The sequence below is a fragment of the Papilio machaon genome, chromosome Z, assembly GCF_912999745.1.
Source record: "Papilio machaon chromosome Z, ilPapMach1.1, whole genome shotgun sequence".
Lineage (NCBI taxonomy): Eukaryota > Metazoa > Arthropoda > Insecta > Lepidoptera > Papilionidae > Papilio > Papilio machaon.
In genome coordinates this window covers 6,724,001-6,744,955 of record NC_060016.1, presented here as the reverse complement: position 1 = coordinate 6,744,955, position 20,955 = coordinate 6,724,001, and the positions used below count along the sequence as shown (strand labels likewise).

General features: G+C 35.7%; 1 protein-coding gene and 1 non-coding gene across 2 annotated transcripts in view; one reads left to right on the top strand and one right to left on the bottom strand.

The window, feature by feature from the left end:
* LOC106717004 (dynein axonemal heavy chain 5) overlaps window positions 1-20,955 on the bottom strand; it is a 67,616-nt gene extending 46,661 nt beyond the window's left edge. Inside the window, exons 1-13 of the mRNA XM_045685981.1 lie at window positions 20,884-20,955; window positions 20,345-20,482; window positions 19,727-19,998; window positions 19,525-19,622; window positions 19,190-19,350; window positions 18,719-18,835; window positions 17,970-18,251; window positions 17,230-17,554; window positions 16,846-17,069; window positions 16,400-16,547; window positions 16,046-16,227; window positions 15,126-15,329; window positions 14,614-14,887 (exon numbers count right to left, since the gene is read on the bottom strand). Coding sequence (XP_045541937.1) covers window positions 14,614-14,887; window positions 15,126-15,329; window positions 16,046-16,227; window positions 16,400-16,547; window positions 16,846-17,069; window positions 17,230-17,554; window positions 17,970-18,251; window positions 18,719-18,835; window positions 19,190-19,350; window positions 19,525-19,622; window positions 19,727-19,998; window positions 20,345-20,482; window positions 20,884-20,955 — 2,497 coding nt within the window. The remainder of the gene's footprint in view (window positions 1-14,613; window positions 14,888-15,125; window positions 15,330-16,045; window positions 16,228-16,399; window positions 16,548-16,845; window positions 17,070-17,229; window positions 17,555-17,969; window positions 18,252-18,718; window positions 18,836-19,189; window positions 19,351-19,524; window positions 19,623-19,726; window positions 19,999-20,344; window positions 20,483-20,883) is intronic.
* Trnad-guc lies at window positions 17,789-17,860 on the top strand. The gene has a single exon. It is a non-coding gene; the product is annotated as a tRNA-Asp (tRNA).

The window sequence follows — 20,955 nt, the reverse complement described above, 5'->3', positions numbered from 1 at the left end:
AACCAAACTTTCCGCTTGGCCATTACTAGCGGGATGGTAAGCTGGTGACGTTAGGTGGGTAATTCCGTTACTTGCACAGAAGCTCGAAAATTCTTGTGAAGCGAAGCAGGTCCCGTTGTCGCTTACAACCGTTTTAGGAAGTCCATAACGCGCGAAATAATCGTATAACCGTTCGATTACTGCATTGGAACTTGTACTAGTATTCGTATCGTATACCTCAACCCACTTCGTATACGCATCTACGACCACCAGGTATGAACGACCATTCAGTGGACCTAGGAAGTCAATGTGCACCCTGTAGAATGGTTGAGGCGGATATTTCCACGGCGATATTTTAGCTCGTGGCGGTGACGGCCTCAACTTGTTACACACCTCACAAGATCCTATAAATTTTTCTATTGCATCATCGATTCCCGGAAACCAAAACCTAGCCCTAGCTTCAGCCTTGGTCTTTACTATGCCCAGATGAGACGTATGTAATTCACTTAGCACTCGGTTACGTAAGGACGCAGGAATTACAACTTTATGTCCTCTCATTAAACAGCCGTTTTCTACTGACAGCTGATTACGACATAAAAAGTAAATTTTTAATTTTAAATCAGCGATTTTAATTGGCCATCCGTTTAAAACGTAATTAACGACACGACACAATATCACATCTTTAGATGTTTCGTGTCGCAGCTCGCTAACGGTTATCGGTAGCGTTCCGTCCACCACGAAACAAACATACGCGGCCCTATCATACAGCGCCGCGGCAGCGTCTGCGCACGACGCGCCCCCTGCTTCCGCGGCCCCCGCGCCGCGCTCGCTCGCCCCCACCAGGCTCGCGCGCGATAGATAATCCGCGCTGTTATCAACGCTGCGAACATATTCTATATTGAAGTTATAAGCGCTGAGAAATAATGCGTATCGTTGGAGCCTATTGGCAGACACTTCTGGAATGCCTTTATGCGGGCCAAATATGCTAATTAAAGGCTTATGATCGGTTCGCAAAACAAAAGGATCCGATCGGCCGTACAAATATTGATGGAAGCGGCGCACTCCGAAGATTATAGCCGTTGCCTCTTTTTGAATCTGCGAGTATCGTTTCTCCGCCTGCGTTAGCGTGCGCGATGCAAACGAGACCGGCCGCTCGGCACCGTCCCCTCCTACTTGCGATAATATCGCGCCGAGGCCTGTGGGGGACGCATCCACAGTTAAAATAAGTTTAGCCTTTTGATCGAAGTGAGCTAGTACCGAATCCGATGCTAAACTATTTTTTATGGAAAGAAACGCGTCTGAGTGGACCTTGCACCATTTCCATTTACTATTTTTTTTCAATAATTCGTACAAGGGACTTAGTATAGTTGACGCGCCCGGTACAAAATTTCGATAGTAATTTGCTAGGCCTAAAAATGACTGAAGTTGACTTACGTTAGTCGGCCTAGGTGCATCCATTATCGCCTTAACCTTTTCCGGCGATTTCTTTAAACCATTTTTGTTGATCACATAACCCAGGTAACTGATCTCGTCTTTAAAAAATTCACACTTTTCCTTCTGCAATGTAAGGCCGGCTTCCTCGAGCCTCTGTAACACGGCACCTAGGCGACTCAAATGCTCCTCCTTATTCCGACCGGTAACGAGTATGTCGTCGAGGAGACACAATACTCCGTCTAACCCTGACAATACAGTTTCCATGGCGCGCTGGAAAATAGCTGGCGCGGAGGACAACCCAAAAACGAGACGCGTATACTGATAAAGGCCCCGATGTGTGTTGATGCACGTCAACTTCTGTGACTCCTCATCGAGACATAGTTGGTTATACGCGCTCGACAAGTCTAACTTGGTGAACTGTTCGCCGCCGTGCAACTTCGAAAACAGTTCGTTAACCGTGGGCAGAGGGTATTGCTCGACGACGAGTTGTTTGTTTATCGTCACGGCATAGTCGGCACATATCCTAACGGAACCATTTTTCTTTAAGACCGGCACGATCGGAGACGCGTAGTCAGAATGTTCTACCGGTTTTAGCACCCCTAAGTCGACTAACCTATCAATCTCCTCGGTAATTTTGTCTCGAAGCGCGAACGCTATAGGCCGGGCTTTAAAGAAAATCGGTTGCGAATTTTCTTTCAAAAATAACTTAATTTTATACATTTTAAAAGTTCCTAAAGTGTCGGAAAATGTTTTGAAATACTGAGCCTGAAGTTGTTCTATTGAAGTAGGTGACCCACAATATTTAACCGGTGCAAGTTCCAGATTGAATTTCGAAATAAAATCCCTGCCGAGAAGTGCGGGACCTCCGCCGCGTACTACGTACACGTCTATAGCGCGGGTAACCCCGCCATACGATATCGGCGACTGAGACATAACACCTAAACAATGTATCTTTTCGCCTGTGTAACCCAATAATTTCTTTTTCGATGGACACAGAGATACCTTGCTATAATGGCGTCTATAACTGGGTTCTGAAATAACTGTCACGGCAGAGCCGCTGTCGATTTCGAATTTTAACCTAACCCCATGCAACTCAATATACTCCACCATGGGCTCCCCCGTGAAAGAACGGATATGATACAACTCACCGTCGTCGCTCTCGTCCGTCTCGGCTGATTCCACCTTACACAGGTTAACCTTGCTACACACACTTTTTACATGAACCTTTCGGTTGCACTTATTACCACTGGAATCAAAACAATGACATTCCGCACTCTTATGATTAACGTTGCCACAAGCGGGGCACTTCGTCCTTTTACTACTGATTACACTGACACTTTGCTTTCCGTATTGTCCGATATCACCCGCAGCGTCCGTAGGTGCGATGGCGCCGACGCTGCTCGCGGCCGCTGCGCAGGCGACACTCGCCCGCGCGCATTTGATGTTCTCAGCCAGCTCCACCGCCAAGGACAAAGGCAGGCTGGCCAGATCCTTGCCATATATTTCCTCTTTCTCGATGCCGGGCAGCATGCCCATTACAAAGCGGTCCCTTACGGCTTCCTCCATGTTGCTAAAGCCACAATTCACCGTCAACCCTCTCAGCCGCGCCGCCCATTGTGTGTGCGACTCTGCAGGTTGTTGTACCGCCGTGTAAAACTTATGCCGCGCGCTGAACCCGATGTGTCTCGGAGTAAAATGCGCGTCGAGGAGGGCCAGGATGTCATCATAGGGTAAATCTTGCAGCTCTTTCGGCAACGCCAAATCCGTTGCCAGCTTGTATGTACCCTCACTGAGCGCACTGAGCAGTATAGCGCGTCGCTTCACTCCCGCCGCATCATTTAAGTGATTTATATCGTTCGCAATAAACCACAACGTTATGCGACTTTTGTACACCTTCCACGTATGTACATTATGATCGAAACACGATAAAACACCGAAATTCGACACTGCCATTTTTAATTTTCATATGTAGGTATTTCGAATCCTCGTCGCCACTGTTAGATATAGGGAGTAATGACACGACCGTTAGCTGAGTGCAGACTGGTTTATTCGCGTACTTGTCAAACTGACGGCAGACGCAGCAGCCGTACGTCAATGCGCATAGATTATGCGCTTACATATACAACAATAATATATATTTACAGCTATTAAATTTAACATTATTCTCTATTACGAACAACTTGCTACCACTGTTAGTTCTGGCAGAAAATATGTAAACTATGTTAAGGCACAAAAAATGACATAAACGGGAATATATGACCAGACAGCTAGAGTGAATAAGAACCTTATGACACGATACTTAATCACGGAAAAAAATATATTTGAATTTACGGAAAATCATGTCGAATATTATCAATGATTATAATATACTCGTAATAATATTAGACTTCCTTCCACAATTTTCATTTTCCGAAAATTGTATTCTGTTTAATGCCACATTTCATACAGACATTACCATTCATTCATTTTTTACTTTCATAGTAAAGGTTATAATTACAGTATTCGAAGCTGTCTTCGGGTTGTTGAAGTACGCATGCGTTTCAGGATGAACACGAGGTGAATCCTGAAAGATTACTAGGACCGCATAGATGTCGGGAAGGTACATTGATTATGGCGGACCGCGAGTTTCCACTTCTAAAAAATTTTTTGATGTGAAACATCTATAGGATCACTTGTAAACCGAATTGTTGGCGTGGTGACGCTTGCCGTGGCGACGGGTCGCCAAGTTATACTAAGGTATATATATTTTATTATGTGTTTAGTTTAATAATATTGAATATTTAATATTGTTTTTTATTATTATTAGTATAAATATTATTATTACTATTACTTTTATTATTCATTATACCACATTTTTATTAATTTTCTGATTTAATACATTTTCCTTATTATCATTATCATCATTATTTATTTAATTACTAGCTTCTACCCGCGACTCCGTCCGCGCGGAATAAAAAATAGAAAACGGGATAAAAATGATCCTATGTCCGTTTCCTGGTTCTAAGCTACCTGCTCACCAATTTTCAGTCAAATAGATTCAGCCGTTCTTGAGTTATAAAAAGTGTAACTAACACAAATTTCTTTTACATATATAGACTAGCTTTTACCCGCGACTTAGTCCGCGCGGAATAAAAAATAGAAAACGGGGTAAAAATTATCCTATGTCCGTTTCCTGGTTCTAAGCTACCTGCCTACCAATTTTCAGTCAAATCGATTCAGCCGTTCTTGAGTTATAAATAGTGTAACTAACACGACTTTCTTTTATATATATAGATATTTAATATTTTATGCATATTACTTGTACACACACGATGTTTCACATCTGCCAGGCGTCCCATGACGGCTCACAAGTTTTTTTCATTGTCATCCCTCGTAAAATCAATTTTTTTACAGGATATGCAAAAAATAATTGAGGACTATTGAAAATCGTAAAAATTGTACTTAAACGATAAATATTATTTATGTCTACAAAGCATTTGATCTGTCGCTTAAGAAACATCTTGTGTAATATAAACTTGAAAGGATAATATGAACTCATGCCACTAAAAAAAATTCATTTGAATTTAGAGAAAACATCACCATCTCCCTGGCCTTATTCCACTCACGTGGGGTTGGCGCACAAGGTTTTATAAAACTTAAAGTTTTGGCGTAATGTTTACAGCCGGCCGCCTGCCTGTCCCCAACCGTGTTTAGAAGAATACATCAAATATTTATAATTTGTGTGCTAGTAAATTTATTTAACATTATTCTCTATTACGAACAACTTTTTTATTAATTAATAATGTTTTGAGTAGATTTTATTCAATAATCATCATTATCCAAGGAAAGGTTTAGTAGGAGTTTTCTATTCAATTTCACGTTTCATGAAAGCCGTGAAACGTTCTTATTAGGTAAAAATAATTACGATATTCCAAGGCCTTCGTTGTTAAAGTGCGCATGCGTTTTTCAGGATGGACACGTGGTAAAGCCTGAAAGATTACTAGGACCTCATACATGTCGAGAATGTATTTGGTACAGTGACTACCAGTATAGCTAACCGTGAGTTTTTACTTCTGAAACAACTGTACAAAAACATATTCTCCCGTTTTCTATTTGAAGAAACAGTACATTTTAGTTAGTTTTCCATGGTTAACATATTCTCTAAATTATTTTCATTTCTTGAAGTGGTGACTGGTAACTACTACCTGTCATGACATAATATTTCCTTTATTTAGACACCATCGGGTTCAAATTCCAAAAACAGATCGCAAGAAAAACTTAATGTGACTTCCTGGGATAATTTTTGCTTAAAAATATTACAAATAATATTTATTTATCCGTTCATAATATATTACTCCCATTTTTATACATATTACGGGTCAACAAAAGCTATAATGGAGTTTTTTCGCATGCGGAAATTTAAGAATATTTTACCCGCAGCTGTACTAGGTCAACAGAAAATGTAAGACGGTTTTATTGGAACTATTTCAATTGACGTACACCTTACTACCTATATGTTAAAGGTCACTATTACTATATTCATATATGTTTCTGGCCATTGAAATGCGCATGCGGATATTATGACAACAACTACGAGTAAATCCTGAAAAAGTACTAGAACCTCATAGATGTCGAGAAGGCTTCACTTTATTACACTTCTGAAACATTTGTACGGAATCACACCTCGTATATCATCTAGCTTATAACTAGCTTTTGAACGCGACTTTGTCTGCGCAGAATTAAAAAAGGGTGTGAAGTATCTCATGTGTTACTCCATACTTTGTTCTATTCTAATTTCAATAAGGTATGTAGAACCGTTGTGGAGTTATGTTTTTCAGAATTGGAAACCCACAGTAACATTAATTGCTATTATGTGACAAGGATATGAGACACGATGTAAACGACGTTGCTATCACTGTTAGTTCTGGCAGAAAATATGTAAACTATGTTAAGGCACAAAAAATGACGTAAAATGAAATATATGACCAGACAGCTACAGTGAATAAGAAAGAACTTTATGACACGAACTTCATCACGGTAGAAAATATATTTCTAGTTATAAGACTTCCTTCCACAATTTTCATTTTCCGAAAATGTTGTATAATGTCACATTTCGTGCAGACATTTACCATTCATTCATTTTTTACCTTCATAGTAAAGTACAGTAAGTTTACAGTACTCGAAGCTGTGTTTTTTGGTGTTGAAGTACGCATGCGTTTCAGGATGAACACGAGGTGAATCCTGAAAGATTACTAGGACCGCATAGACGTCGGGAAGGTACATTGATTATGGCGGACCGCGTGTTTCAACTTCTAAAAGATTTGAACTACATTGTCAGCTCTAGTAAAAACAAGTTTTTTACAGTAAATTCCAAAAATTATTGAGGACTACTGAAAATCGCAAAAATTTGATAAACGATAAATATTATTCATGTCAACGAAGCATTCGATATGTCGCTTAAGAAACATCCTGTAAAATATATACTTGAAAGGATAATATGAACTCATGTCACTAGAACAAATACATTTGAATTTAGAGAAAACATCACCATCTCCCTGGCCTTATTCCACTCACGTGGGGTTGGCGCACAAGGTTTTATAAAACTTAAAGTTTTGGCGTAATGTTTACAGCAGGCCGCCTGCCTGTCCCCAACTGTATTTAGAAGAATATATCAAATATTTATAATATGTGTGCTAGTAAATTTAACATTATTCTCTATTACGAACAACTTTTATTATTAATTAATAATGTTTTGAGTAGATTTTATTCAATAATCATCATTATCCAAGGAAAGGTTTAGTGGGAGTTTTCTATTCAATGTCACGTTTCATGTAAGCCGTGAAACGTTCTTATTATGTAAAAATAATTACGATATTCCAAGGCCTTCGTTGTTAAAGTTCGCATGCGTTTTTTGCGTGAGTTTCCACTTCTAAAAAATCTGTAGAGAAACATATTCTCAAAATTATTTTCATTTCTTGAAGTGGTTACTGGTAACTACTACCAGTCATGACAGAAAATTCCCTTTGTTTAGGACACCATCGGGTTCAAATTCCAAAAAAAAAAATAGCGAGAAAAACTTTATATGACTTCCTGGGCTAATTTTTGCTTAAAAAAATAGATAATAATAATACAAATAATATATATTTATATATTACTCCCATTTATACATATTTCGGGTCAACAAAAGCACAATGATGAAGTTTTTCCGCATGCGGAAGCTTTAAGAATATTTTACCCGCAGCTGTACTAGGTAAAGAGAAAATGTACGAAGGTTTTATTGAAAATATTTCAATTGACGTACACCTTACTACCTATATGATAAAGGTCACTATTACGATATTCATATATGTTTCTGGCCATTGAAATGCGCATGCGGATTTTATGACGACATAGATGTCGAGAAGGCTTTACTTTATTTGTACATTGAATATGGTTAACCTTCAGTTTACACTTCTGAAACATTTATACGGAAACACACCTCGTGTATCTAGCTTATAACTAGCTATTGAACGCGACTTCGTCTGCGCAGAATTAAAAAAGGGTGTAAAGTATCTCATATGTTACTCCATACTATGTTTTATTCTAATTTCAATAAGATATGTAGAACCGTTGTGGAGTTATGAAGTAAATAAGTGAAGCAAAACTTTCCCACGGGAAATTAGTAAATTAAATATGTTCTTCCAGAAAATGTTCAACATCAATGCCAAATTTCCACGAGATCCATTGAGCTATTCTGGAGATACTTTCTAACGTACATCTTACTAATCTTATGGTAAAAGATAGTCTGGAAGAATACATAGGCTACTTATTACTTTTTTATAATTCCGCGCGGTCGGAGTCGCGGGCGACAACTAGTTCATCCATACATCTAAAATTTCGCTTTTATTATAACAGTAAGATATAGAAAGATTAAATTTGTCCATATTTTTCAGAATTGGAAATTGCTATTATGTGACAAGGATATGAGACACGATGTAAACGACGTTGCTATCACTGTTAGTTCTGGCAGAAAATATGTAAACTATGTTAAGGCAAAAAAAATGACATAAAAGGGAATATATGACCAGACAGCTACAGTGAATAAGAAAGAACTTTATGACACGAATTTCATTACGGAAAAAAATATATTTCAGTTTACGTCACGTCAAATATGAGATTATAAGAGATATAAGACTTCTTCCTTCCACAATTTTCATTTTTCGAAAATTTTGTATATTGTCACATTTCGTGCAGACATTACCATTCATTCATTTTTAACCTTCATAGTAATAAAGTTTATAATTACAGTATTCGTAGCTGTCTTCGGGTTGTTGAAGTACGCATGCGTTTCAGGATGAACACGAGGTGAATCCTGAAAGATTACTAGGACCGCATAGATGTCGGGAAGGTACGTACATTGATTATGGCGAACCGCGAGTTTCCACTTCTAAAAAGTTTGTACATTGTCATCTCTCGTAATTTTTTTTTTTTTTTTACAGTTAATGCAAAAAATTATTGAGGGCTACTGAAAATCGCAAAAATTAGATAAATATTATTCATATCAACAAAGCATTCGATATGTCGCTTAAGAAACATCTTGTATAATATAAACTTGAAAGCATAATATGAACTCATGTCACTAAACAAATACATTTGAATTTAGAGAAAACATCACCATCTCCCTGGCCTTATTCCACTCACGTGGCGTTGGTGCACAAAGTTTTATAAAACTTAAAGTTTTGGCGTAATGTTTACATCCGGCCGCCTGCCTGTCTCCAACCGTATTTAGAAGAAAATATCAAATAATGATAATATTTACAGGTATTTATTTTAAATTTAACATTATTCTCTCTTACGAACAATTTTTTGATTAATAAATTATTTTAATGTTTAAAGTAGATTTTTTTCAATAATCATCATTATCCAAGGAAAGGTTTAGTAGGTTTTGCTATTCAATGTCACATTTCAAGGAAGCCGTGAAACAGTCATAAATCACGATATTTCAAAGTTGCCCTTCTTTGTTGAAGTGCGCATGCGTTTTTCAGGATGAACACGTGGTAAGCCCTGAAAGATTACTAGGACCTCATGAATGTCGGGAAGGTTTTTTGTACATTGTATATACCTCACCATAAGTTTCCACTTCTAAAAAATCTGTAGAGAAACATTTTCTCTCTCACAAAATAGTACAATATAGTTTTACATGTCTATTTAGTTATTGGAAAACTATTGTTACATTTATTGATGACACATGAATGAATAATGCACTAACTTTTTCTTCTGCAAATGTTATTACTCAACTACTATACTGACAAAACTACACTATCGATCGATGATATTGTAAACTTGAAAGGAACTATTGCCACGGGAAAACTTAACTTGTGTATTTTAATTTTGGGAAATTTAAATATATATATACAACAATTGTAAATAAAATTTGAATGTCAGTATGTAAATACACACTCAAATTTGATTTATTGTACAGATAGATACGATTTAATTTTACTATCTAAATTTCGTATTTCGCGATCATGGTTATGTTCGTATTCCTTATAACGAAAATTCTACTTTTATAACTTAGTTTCCATGTCTACCCGTAAAGCCGCAGTTGCTCTGTGTTATTTGTGAAACGGCTGGACCGATATTGACGGGGGATTGATTGGAAAATAACTTAGCGGGAATAACGTAGGCTACTTTTTATTACGGGCTGTCGAAATAATGGGCAAATTCTAATAATGTAACACATTTGGAGCAAGAAAATTTGATTGTATTCGAACTTTATGACTAAACATCATTAAATACGAACAACGCACTCATCATCTCCCTATCCTTATTCCACTCCACACTCGATATTGTTCTGGAAATTGTCTGAATCTGTCTTCCGTCATCTCAGTCGTCATTAAGTAGACTTTCACCGTTAATCATTAGTATCTGAATATTAAGAAACGTTTTGCTAATTTGCAAAGTTATAATAAGAAAGGCGGAAATAAATTATTTTGATTTGTTGGAGTGGTTACTACTAGACATGACAGCATTTTTAATGACTTTTTGTATATAATTAATAAAGTCCCTTTGTAATTGGACAAACAGGTTTACATTGCTAAAAAACCTCTCGAGGAAAATATGAAAATATGACCTTGTTTTTGCTTAAAATATATAATTAAATATATAATTTTAAATAATATTTCTTAAGATTTATTTTAGCTATTTTGTTTCGAAAGCTGATAGGGAGGTTTTCCGCATGCGGAAGCTTTAAGAATATTTTACCCGCAGCTATACTAGGGCAACAGAAAACGTTAGAAGGTTTTACTGAAACTCGTTGACGTATCAAGCCTTATTACCTTAATTTTAAAGGTCACAATGACGATATTGAAAGTTGCCTTTTATTACCCGACTGAAAAGAGGGCAATTTTATTCGCGCGATTGTAAGATTGCTTTTACGCATGTGGGTTTGTATACACGTAAATTCCATTGTGAAGGCCTAGAGCCAAACCGACAGTAAAGATTTTGAAGAGTGAAGATTCATTCGATTCGCCACAAATTAAGAAAGTTTTACATTAGTTTATTTTCTTTAAATAAAATCCATGTTTTTATACGCGGAGAGTAGATGCCGCTATTTCATCTATTTGTATTAGTCAGTCGCGTATTGGCTTTTTTTAAGTAACGTTTATTTATTTACTGTTGATATATAAATTAAAACTTAATTAATTAAGGTATATACCATAGAACATATAGCATATAGCTTTGGATAACACAGTGTCCCGTAACACTGTAAGTAAACTGTTGGATCTCGAAATTTAACAGATGAAACTATAATTAGTCAAAAACATCAGAATCTTTTCCGCTAGTTTTTAAAAAAAAATCTAAAAATTAATAAATATTTGAATTTCATAAAAAATTTATAAATTCAGGGCAAACTTTGTTTCCAGGAACAAGCAACGTTGAAACTTTTCCGCTTGCGGAAGCTTTAGAAATATTTTACCCGCAGCTGTACTAGGACACCAGAATTTTTTTGTGAGTTTTACTGTAATAATATCACATTTCACATACACCTTAATTGCCCCTTATTACCTTCACAGTTAAGTTCACAATCACGGTATTCACAAAGTTGCCTTTGGCCGATGAAGTGCGCATGCGGGTTTTATGAGGACCACGTGGTGAATCCTGAAAGATTACTAGGATCTCATAGTTATAGGGAAGCTTTTTGTACATTGAATATGACTAATAAAGAGTTTTCACTTCTGAAACACCTGTACAGAACACATTTAGTACGAACAACTAATTTTCGTTAATTAATCATTAATGAGTAAGTAGACCATCTGATCATCTTTGCGATCTTTGAGTGAGGCCTATGATGGCAGTGGGCTTGACGTGGCTGAAAAGAAGAAGAGTAAGTAGACTTTCTTCCGAAATCGTTATTATCAGAAAATATTAGATGGTTTAATGAATACATTTGATGTAGGCCTTATTATTCTTTACCATAGTAAAGTATGCTAGCTGTCGCCAGCGACTCCGTAAAAAAACTTCATACGGGTATGAAAAATAGATAGTAGCCGATTCCCAGACCTACTATGAATATGCATTTAAAATTTTTCTTAGCCGTTTCGAGGAGTATGGTAGCTAACATTGTGGACACGAGAATTTTATATATAAGATTACGACGACGGTATCCAAAGTTGCCTTTTTGTTTGTTGAAGGGCGCATGCGTTTTTCAGGATGAGCAAGTGGTAAATCCTGAAAGATTACTGGGACTTCATAGATGTGGGGAAGGTTTTTTGCACATTGTATATGTCTAAACGCGAGTTTCCACTTCTGTAAAACTTGAATAGTGACATTGTGATCTCTGTAAATGTGGTAAATGTAATTTTTAAATAAATGCAGATTAAAATCTGCCGTTTACAAAAATTACATTTACAACTTTAAAACTATCGAAAATCGCGGAACGTCGCTTTCGATCGGTCTTTTAAGACTACATGAAAATTAACTTGAAAGGCTAAGACGAACTATTGTCAAGGGAACAAATGAATTTGAATTTAGAGATAATAATATCAAATAATATTAATTACTTGCAGCTAGAGAATTGGACTGAAATTAAAATTTAAGATTAAAGATTGTTGTTCACAACGAACAACAATATGACTTATATGTTAATTAATAATTAATGTGTTAAGAAGACTTTCTTCCACAATCATTATTATTCGAAAATGTTAGTAGTTTTAACTGAATAAAATGTCTTATTTGATGTAGGCCTTAGTAGCTTCTTAGTAAAGGTTAATAATAAATTACAGTAAAAGTACAGCTAACTTTGGGTGTCGTGTCGTAGTGCCATGCGCACTACGACACGCAAAGTTTTTCAGGATGACCGCGTGGAAAATCCTGAAAGATTACTAGGACATCATAGATGCCGGGAAGGTTTTTATAAATTGAATGTGGCTAACCGTGAGTTTCCATTTCTGAAATACCTGTACAGAAACAATTTGTCATCTCTCTTGTTCTCTTTGAAAAGTTTCTACATGTGTAAATTGGAAATCCTATAACATTAATTGCTGTGCCTGACTTTTTCTCTTACTAATTAACTTCTCACTTTAGTGACAAACATCTTTTCCCTTCATTCTTCAATTCTTGTTTTGTATCGTAACTCTTTTTCTTCACTTTGCTATTTTCAGCGGAAAATACCATTTATACATATTAAATTGACATATTATTTTACATTTGTTCACAGAATTTCTAGTCAATCTGCAAGTAACGACATATTCAGTTACATGTCATAAATAGTATTCCGATCAAATATTAAATTATTTCCTGAATAAATATTTCTTAAAAAAAATTGTGTACAATTGAGTGTAAATACAAAGTTTCAATGTTTAAACAGACATGTATGCTTTAATAGGTTTGTGATTACTACTAACTAACTACACTACTAATAACACTTTATAAAGGTAAAATTATTTCTTATTTTTTTGAAAATTCTTTCTAAACAGAGAATACGTAATGTTAGAATATGACTGAAGAAACTTCATACCAAAACTATTGTTATATTTATGATATTACAAACTGTTACAGTTCAGGCGAGTTCGTTTCCTATTTTGCTTTGTAAATATTTCTTAATTCAATACCATCGTTTATTTTCTTATGAAACAAAGAAAACCTGATTATGTCAAAAAGTTATTGTGTAAACGTAACCATGGTGATTGATAATGCCATTAAAAATTACCTTTAACAACCAACAAACCGAAACCAACAAAACCAAATTCGGCCTCACAAGCCTTGAACAAAATTTCAATCGATATAGTAAGCCTGAAACCTGATCAAGTACTAAGGTATCATAGATCCTAGGTAGTCATATCTATACGTCCCTTTCATTCTTACGAAAATATCATGAAAGATAACGAGAGGCGGTGAATCTGAAAAGGATGTCGGTATAGTGCCCAAACCAGAGGCCTGCTAAAATTCGAACAGCGCCCGCAGCAAACTTCAATGGATTTGTTCAGAATTACTCTGTCTCTTTTTCCCTCATGAAAATTACAAGTTACTACCAATTGGCATGTGAGAAAGACCACGCCCCGGGCGGGGCCAGTCACGAACCTTACCCGTAAAGTTACGTCAATCTATCAAAATTCAAAGAACAAAAAAACAAAACCAAGTAAAAGTTACACCGCTAAAACTATCTTTAGGTTGATAAAATACGCGAGAGTTTAATTTTCTCTTCGTTGACTGTTAAATGTTCTTTTTCATTGACGTATGATAGCTCGAACTAAATATCAAATGTACAAGCACTACCATAAATAAATTCTGGTATCACCAACATCCCCCAGTCCTTTTCACATCTATGTGCAGTTAGCACACTAAGTTCTTCTCTTAAAATTATATTACATTTTAGCTAAGATAATAATTTACAAACCTGGTCCTGATCATCAAATATCTAGTTTTACTACAAGGTTTTCTTTGCATCATCCTCAAAGTCATGTTAGCCTAGTGCACGTGCGGATAAAATGCTAAATCGCGCTTACGTTACGCTACGTTGTTATTTTACGTTAGTAACCGTTACGTTATTTTAATTTTCCTTGTTTTGGTTTCTGCTTTTAGATTGTATGATTTAATTTTTACATAAAACTAAACTATTTTTAATGTATTACATTAAATACAGTAAAAAGACACGATACGAAAATTGAATTCACTGTGATTCCGAATAGGTTTTAGTTACAACATATTACAGTAGACTCTAATTTAAAAAAAATCACTTACCTGGTAAATTCACCAAGGAAACTTCCTGCATTCCAGCAAGTACATAAATGATTCTATTCGAATATATATCATGCACTCTCGTCACCAACACATCAAAACTTTTGATGGCCGAATTGGCGCGGTCAATGAACTCCTTCCAATCCTCACTGGTCCACGTTACTGTCTTCAAGCCCGGAAGGAGGAGGGAGGAAAGTCGGACTACTTGAGGTAGGAAAAGTGGTCTCACTTCTAACTTAACACGACGCAGCGTCGCGAGATAATCTTCCAGCAAAAACTGTTGACGGAAAATCAAATCTAAATTTTACAGTTCTACGAATTATTATTTTACGTTTATCAGAATGTTACGATGTACTTTAATAACTTTGTATAAAATAGAGTGCAAATATCATTGGATTTGCTTCATTTCTATTGTAATTTCTAGATCGGTTAAATGTGATTATAAACAGATAAAAAATAGTAGCAAATAAGTAAAAATTTTTGAACTTCAATAAATGTGTTTCTTAGAAACTAACCTGCAATGAATCATTGACGATTGTAAAATAGTTCTTTTTCGCATACAGAGAGTGACACACGATGGGCAAGTCGATGTCCATTTTGACAAGACAGTCTGACTCTCTTATCAATAGTTTGATAGTATGGTCCAAATTGACAGCTACACGACCGGATTCATCAATTTTTAATAAAGTGTTATTGAGACTGTCATCAACATCGCATAACTGAAACAAGTGTTACCAATTTCTACATTAAAAAGAACATGTAAAATAAAAATAAAAAAATTACAATTTAATTTTATATTTTCTTTGACATCAAACGACTTCTTAAATTTTATATCTTGTTTTATTAAATAGCAGTGTCTGAAAATATGACTAAATAAAATGAATAAATCAATCGTTGATATTTAGATTTATAGATGAAACACTATGCCACATTCAAGTTTAAGAAGATCTCTACAAGTCATAAATTCCTAGTATACAAATAGTAGCGATAGTTGGTATATTATTATCATCGATAGTCACAGCGTAGCATGTTGAGACCGGCCCGAACTACCGACCTCCCCCACCCACCCCACAACCTATCACCCAACCTTCAGCTTAAATCAATACAATGTTCGTGCGTAATTCGTGACGTAATCGTGTGACTTCTACAGCTCATGAGTTCCGTGTAACTCTAGGCAAATTTCATCAATACTTTGGTATAACCTAAAAACCTGTTTACACACCCGTTCGATTAATTTGAAGGTGCTTTGAACATCTTGTATTTTTTCACCTGCCTCTATTCCTTAAGTCGTCTTTTTAGTGTACTTTTAGTAAGAGAAATTAGTGACCAATTAATGGCTATGAATGAGGTCTTTATTTTAACAAAGTTGTGCAGTAAATTGAAATTAATTTTATAGGTTGCTATTTTTTTTTATTACGATGGTATTCATTCTTACGTTCTGGTTCATCCAAACGGCGCGCATATTATCTTCGTAGTTGTGAATGAGCGTGCGCGTAGACGCGTACTTGCGCATCATGTCGGCAGCAGCGGGGAGCGCACGTAGCACGGGGTGCGCGCACACGCTCTCCACCGTCTCCGTCATATTGTGCATCAAACATCGTGCCCACTTTATGCGACCTTAGTACATTGATAACGAATACACGTCATTTACATTTTATACACTTAGCTTTAGTTTTTATAGAAAAGACAATTCGACTTAACTCGGTTTAAGATTTTGATGACTGTAGGGTACAGGTAAGTGTAAGTTCTTAATAATAATGTCATAATTTCTAAAATTTGTTTCACACACCTGCTATTGGTGAATAATTTCTTGGCAAAGGTGGATCATCTTTTTGACGTTTAAACATTTTCATTATTTTGTCCACTTCCTTTTCGCAGTATTTTAAAACTCTGTCATATTTTTCGTTCAATTTTGTTATTAAAATTTTTTGACTGACCTGGAAATTGCCAAAATGTTGTAAACTCGTTAAGCCTGCTGCGGATATTTTCAATATCGTTTTTATTTCATACTAGCATTTTCCCGTTTAACTTCGTCCTCGCGAAATTAAAAAAAAACTTAGTATGTAACCTATGTGTTCTTCCTGACTAGGTTATAAATTTCATCGAAATCCGTTTACCTAGACGTTTTGGAGACACGTAGTAACAAACATCTATCCATTATGTCATATATCATAATGTAATCCCCGTATCACGGCACGACTGAACATTAAGAAAGCAAAACAAATTTTTCTTCACCTTTTCAAATCTTGTCAAAAATTTTATCCCTTGTGGCGTTTCCCATACACTTGCGAAGTTCACTTCTATTGTATTCCCAATCGATTCCCGGAGGGTGTTAGTTTTTGCCTCAAATGTTTGATAGTCCTTGTCAAATTCATTGTTCCTATAATCTAAATAATCATAGTGACACGTGGTGACCGCTTTCTTAGCTTCTTGGAAAGCATGCATAGCATCTTCCAAATCTGAAGTGGAATTAGTATATTAAAATTTGGTTTAATAATTACTTAAATGAGGTAAAATAAACCTAAAGAGCAAAAAATGTATCCAGAAACTGCATCCCACGATGCTTTTAACAATGCTATAAGTAGTTAATATTTTATACTTGTTATAATTTTATCTTACCTTCGCCAAGTAATAATCCCTCCATCCTCTTTTCAAATAAGTTATTGTAATCGTCCATCATATCGAACATTGCTATGATTTTATTCAACCTCTTGCAGAAAGTATCGAATTTACCAAACACGTAGTTTTCGGAGAAGCTAAACTGTTCGACGTTAGGTAAAAAAGGTTGATTCTTCACGTAAATGTATGTATCCCTATAAGTTTTGTTCAAGTTGATGCAATGCAAAAGTTTCTCGCGAACCACCACACGTTCTTGTGACCAAATAGTTTCTTTAAAACGATTTGTGATGTACTGCTTACAAGTTTCAATCATTTGATTCGTTATCTGTGAATTAATGTTTCAAATATTTGATATCAAATCTAAAGAAATTGTACCCCTAGCTTAACAAAGTAGTAGTATATAAAAGAAAGCAACTTTGTCAGCAAAATAACTTACGTTTCATATTCTATTGAAATAAATAAACCTGACGCGCTAGTTTCGTATGTTTGAAAGATAGAAGCTTTACATTTATCGATTTTTCACTTAATATGAACTTGATTTATGATTATTTAATCACAATCCTCGGTAGTATAGTGGTTAGTATCCCCGCCTGTCACGCGGGAGGCCGGGGTTCGATTCCCCGCCGGGGAGACCTTTTGCTTTTTTAACAATACCTTAATCATGATAAGAAGAACTGTCTGATAAAACTTATATCTGTGTTTCCTTTTTATTAAAGCAATATTTCTTAAATATAACTTACTTTGACCATTAAGGAGGATATTCTTTCCGAGGTGTTGTAAAATTGAGATACGCTGTGTATCAACCGGACGGTTTGTAACAGGCTGAGTATTGAGTCGTTAATCTTAACAGGATCGTCCAGGTAAAGGGAATGACAACATTTTTCCATGGCTTGAATAAACTTAGCATTATCCTTCGCTTCATTGTAGCAAAATGTAATTTTATGATCTGTGTCGCGCCAAAGTTTAATTGATCTTGAATTAGCCAGTTGTAAACAGGTCAGGGTTAGTTGAACTTCATTATCCTATTTGGAAATATCATTAAACAAATGAAATTATAATAATGAAATAACAAACATCAACATAACTAATAGCAGGTATTGAAAAATTGTTCCGTTCGAACGACATCTCGTAGCAGTCTACGATGATTACATCACGTAGACCTCTACGGGACGTAGAGCTGCTACGTGGTGTAGACACCTTAACACAGAGGTCGTTGTTTTGAATTGTAATATTTTGATTATAACCATGATATTGTTCTATAAATTATCCTAAGTAATATAACAACTTTATTACACGATAGTGACTCTTATTCTAGAACTACGTATTACTGAAAATATGCAAAAATCAACATATAGTGGAAACTGGTAACTTATAATCAACTCGCAGCTCTAACTTCTGGGAATAGAGACCTAAAATATTCACTTAAATTTAATAAAAATTTTAGCGTCTGAAACATCTAGTATTATAAAATATATACATTGCAACTTACCTGCAAGTACGACACCAGCTGTGAAAATTGGGCTCCTCTTTTCTTCCAGTATTCAAGTTCGTCCTGTGGCCCGCTGGAATCTACTTCGCGTCGCAGTTGCTCACTCTCACTGAGTATCTTCATGTTGATAATATAACATTAGTACAATTTATCTTCAATTTAAAGTTAACGCAATTGAATAAGAATGCCAATTGTTGTCAGGCGATTTCAATTTCTAATCATTTGGACGATGCCTGTGCATTATTTATCGTTGGTTTTTGAAACCAAATTCCTTGTATAAAACATATCTTTATTGCTATCATTTTGATAAAACAGAGATAACATTATGTTTTAAACAAGGATTTGGGTCTCAGAACCCACGGTTAGTACCCTAAAAATACTTAGGTAAACTATTGGAAATTGAACAAATTACCCAGAGTCGCTGTACACTAAACAGGATTTCTTTAAAACCAGGAGAAGTTAATATTTTACCTCCATAATTTTTTTCACCCACTCATCGACCCTTTCTTCTAGCATCGTTATAGTATTAGGATTTTTAGTCATCTCCTTTAGTTCGTTATGATCTTGTAAGTTAGCCATTAAAGCTTTGCCATCGTCAAATAAATTTACTTGATTGCAAACGTCTTCACATACTATGAACGATATATCAAATTAATATTTTTACATGATTAAATAATTTTCAAACTACTGTAAAGGTTGCAAATCATTTAATTATTTACCTTTTAAAGCGCTACAAAAAGATCTGAGTCCGGGCAGCAATTGGCTCTTCACGATTGGAAATCTAGTTTCATCTTCATCACCATCACTGCTCGGATGAGCCAGGGCGTTCATGTATACGTGTTCCATAATACGTTCTATAGCCGTCACCAATCCTACTTTGCCCGCGTTTAAAATTCCACAAAACCTTAAAATATATCATTGTGAAAATTATTTGTAATAAATCTTAAGGTGCTTATTATGAAATTTAAAATAACATTTGTTTTAGTGAGCAATAAACATTTTACTTACAAGTCTTTGTGGAAGCCTTCTTCAGGTAACTGTTTGCTGACGTTAATTCTGAACATGTAAATACATATTCCAGTGAACTTCACGTCCCAACCATCTGATAGAAACAATTTCTTCTTGAGTGTGACCTGCGGGGGCGGTAGTTTCGCCTGACCTTGCTGTCGAGGCTTTGTTCCCTCCACTGGCAAGCGCTGCTCGACTTCTTCCACATCTTGGTAATACCATAGAAGTTTATTCCTCATGTGGGGGAGGAAAAGCTGGTTGATATCGTCTAACTGCAATAGATTCATTTACTACATTAAGATTTTTATTAAAAACAAGCAGTTGCGCGCGGATATAAAAAAAAATCTAGTGATAAAGATAGTGTAGCTACCCAACAATGAAAGAATTTTTTAAAGTAGTTTCGGAGCCTATTCAATGCAAACAAACAATTCTTTCCTCTTTATAATACTCTTAAAGAAGAGTGCGCTTGGTTTTATTTGACGTTGACGCAGATATTTTCCACATTCATTTAGCAACAGACGTGGCTAAATTCACGCACTTGCACACATCTTTCACACAATCCATCTGTATTCGCTTCTGTACACCTGTATCCTTGTTATGTATGTTTATATCTAATACCATGTTTCCTTCGAAAACATGATCCATGATGGCATGTCTTGGCAGTCCCGTCCCGTCGATGAGGAGTTGGAATGTGAACTCCAAACGGGGGTCCATCTCCCCCCTTCTTGCTTTGCGTTCGCATTCTTCTCGCCTTTTCTGGAATACATCAAAAGGTTAGGTAGGCCACACAAAACTGGTTTTGTTGTTGGTTAATCGGGATCGGTAGTCAACTGTTAGCGTTCTTCAGTTATTCCCACGAATATATTTTGATATCCGTTTGCTTTTAATTTAATACTTGTTCATTTGATTGATATTGTCAATTTAAGATGTTGTGTATTTTCTATAATAGAGGTTTGCTTTTTGCAATAAAAATATATTTTCTTGGAATTTATTAAAATTATCACATTTTTATAATCTCGATTGTAATGTTTCTAACATTATTAAATTAACTTTCTATGATTAATTAAAACTCTCCCTATTTTCTTTTTTAACAGTTTTACATTATTTTTTGGCCATGTTAGCGATTACGAAATTGTTTTTTGGTCCTATTAGCAAACCTGCAAAATGTCCATCACATCTTCTTCCTCTTCTTCTTCACTAGATCCAGGTTTAATGTTATATACAAACAT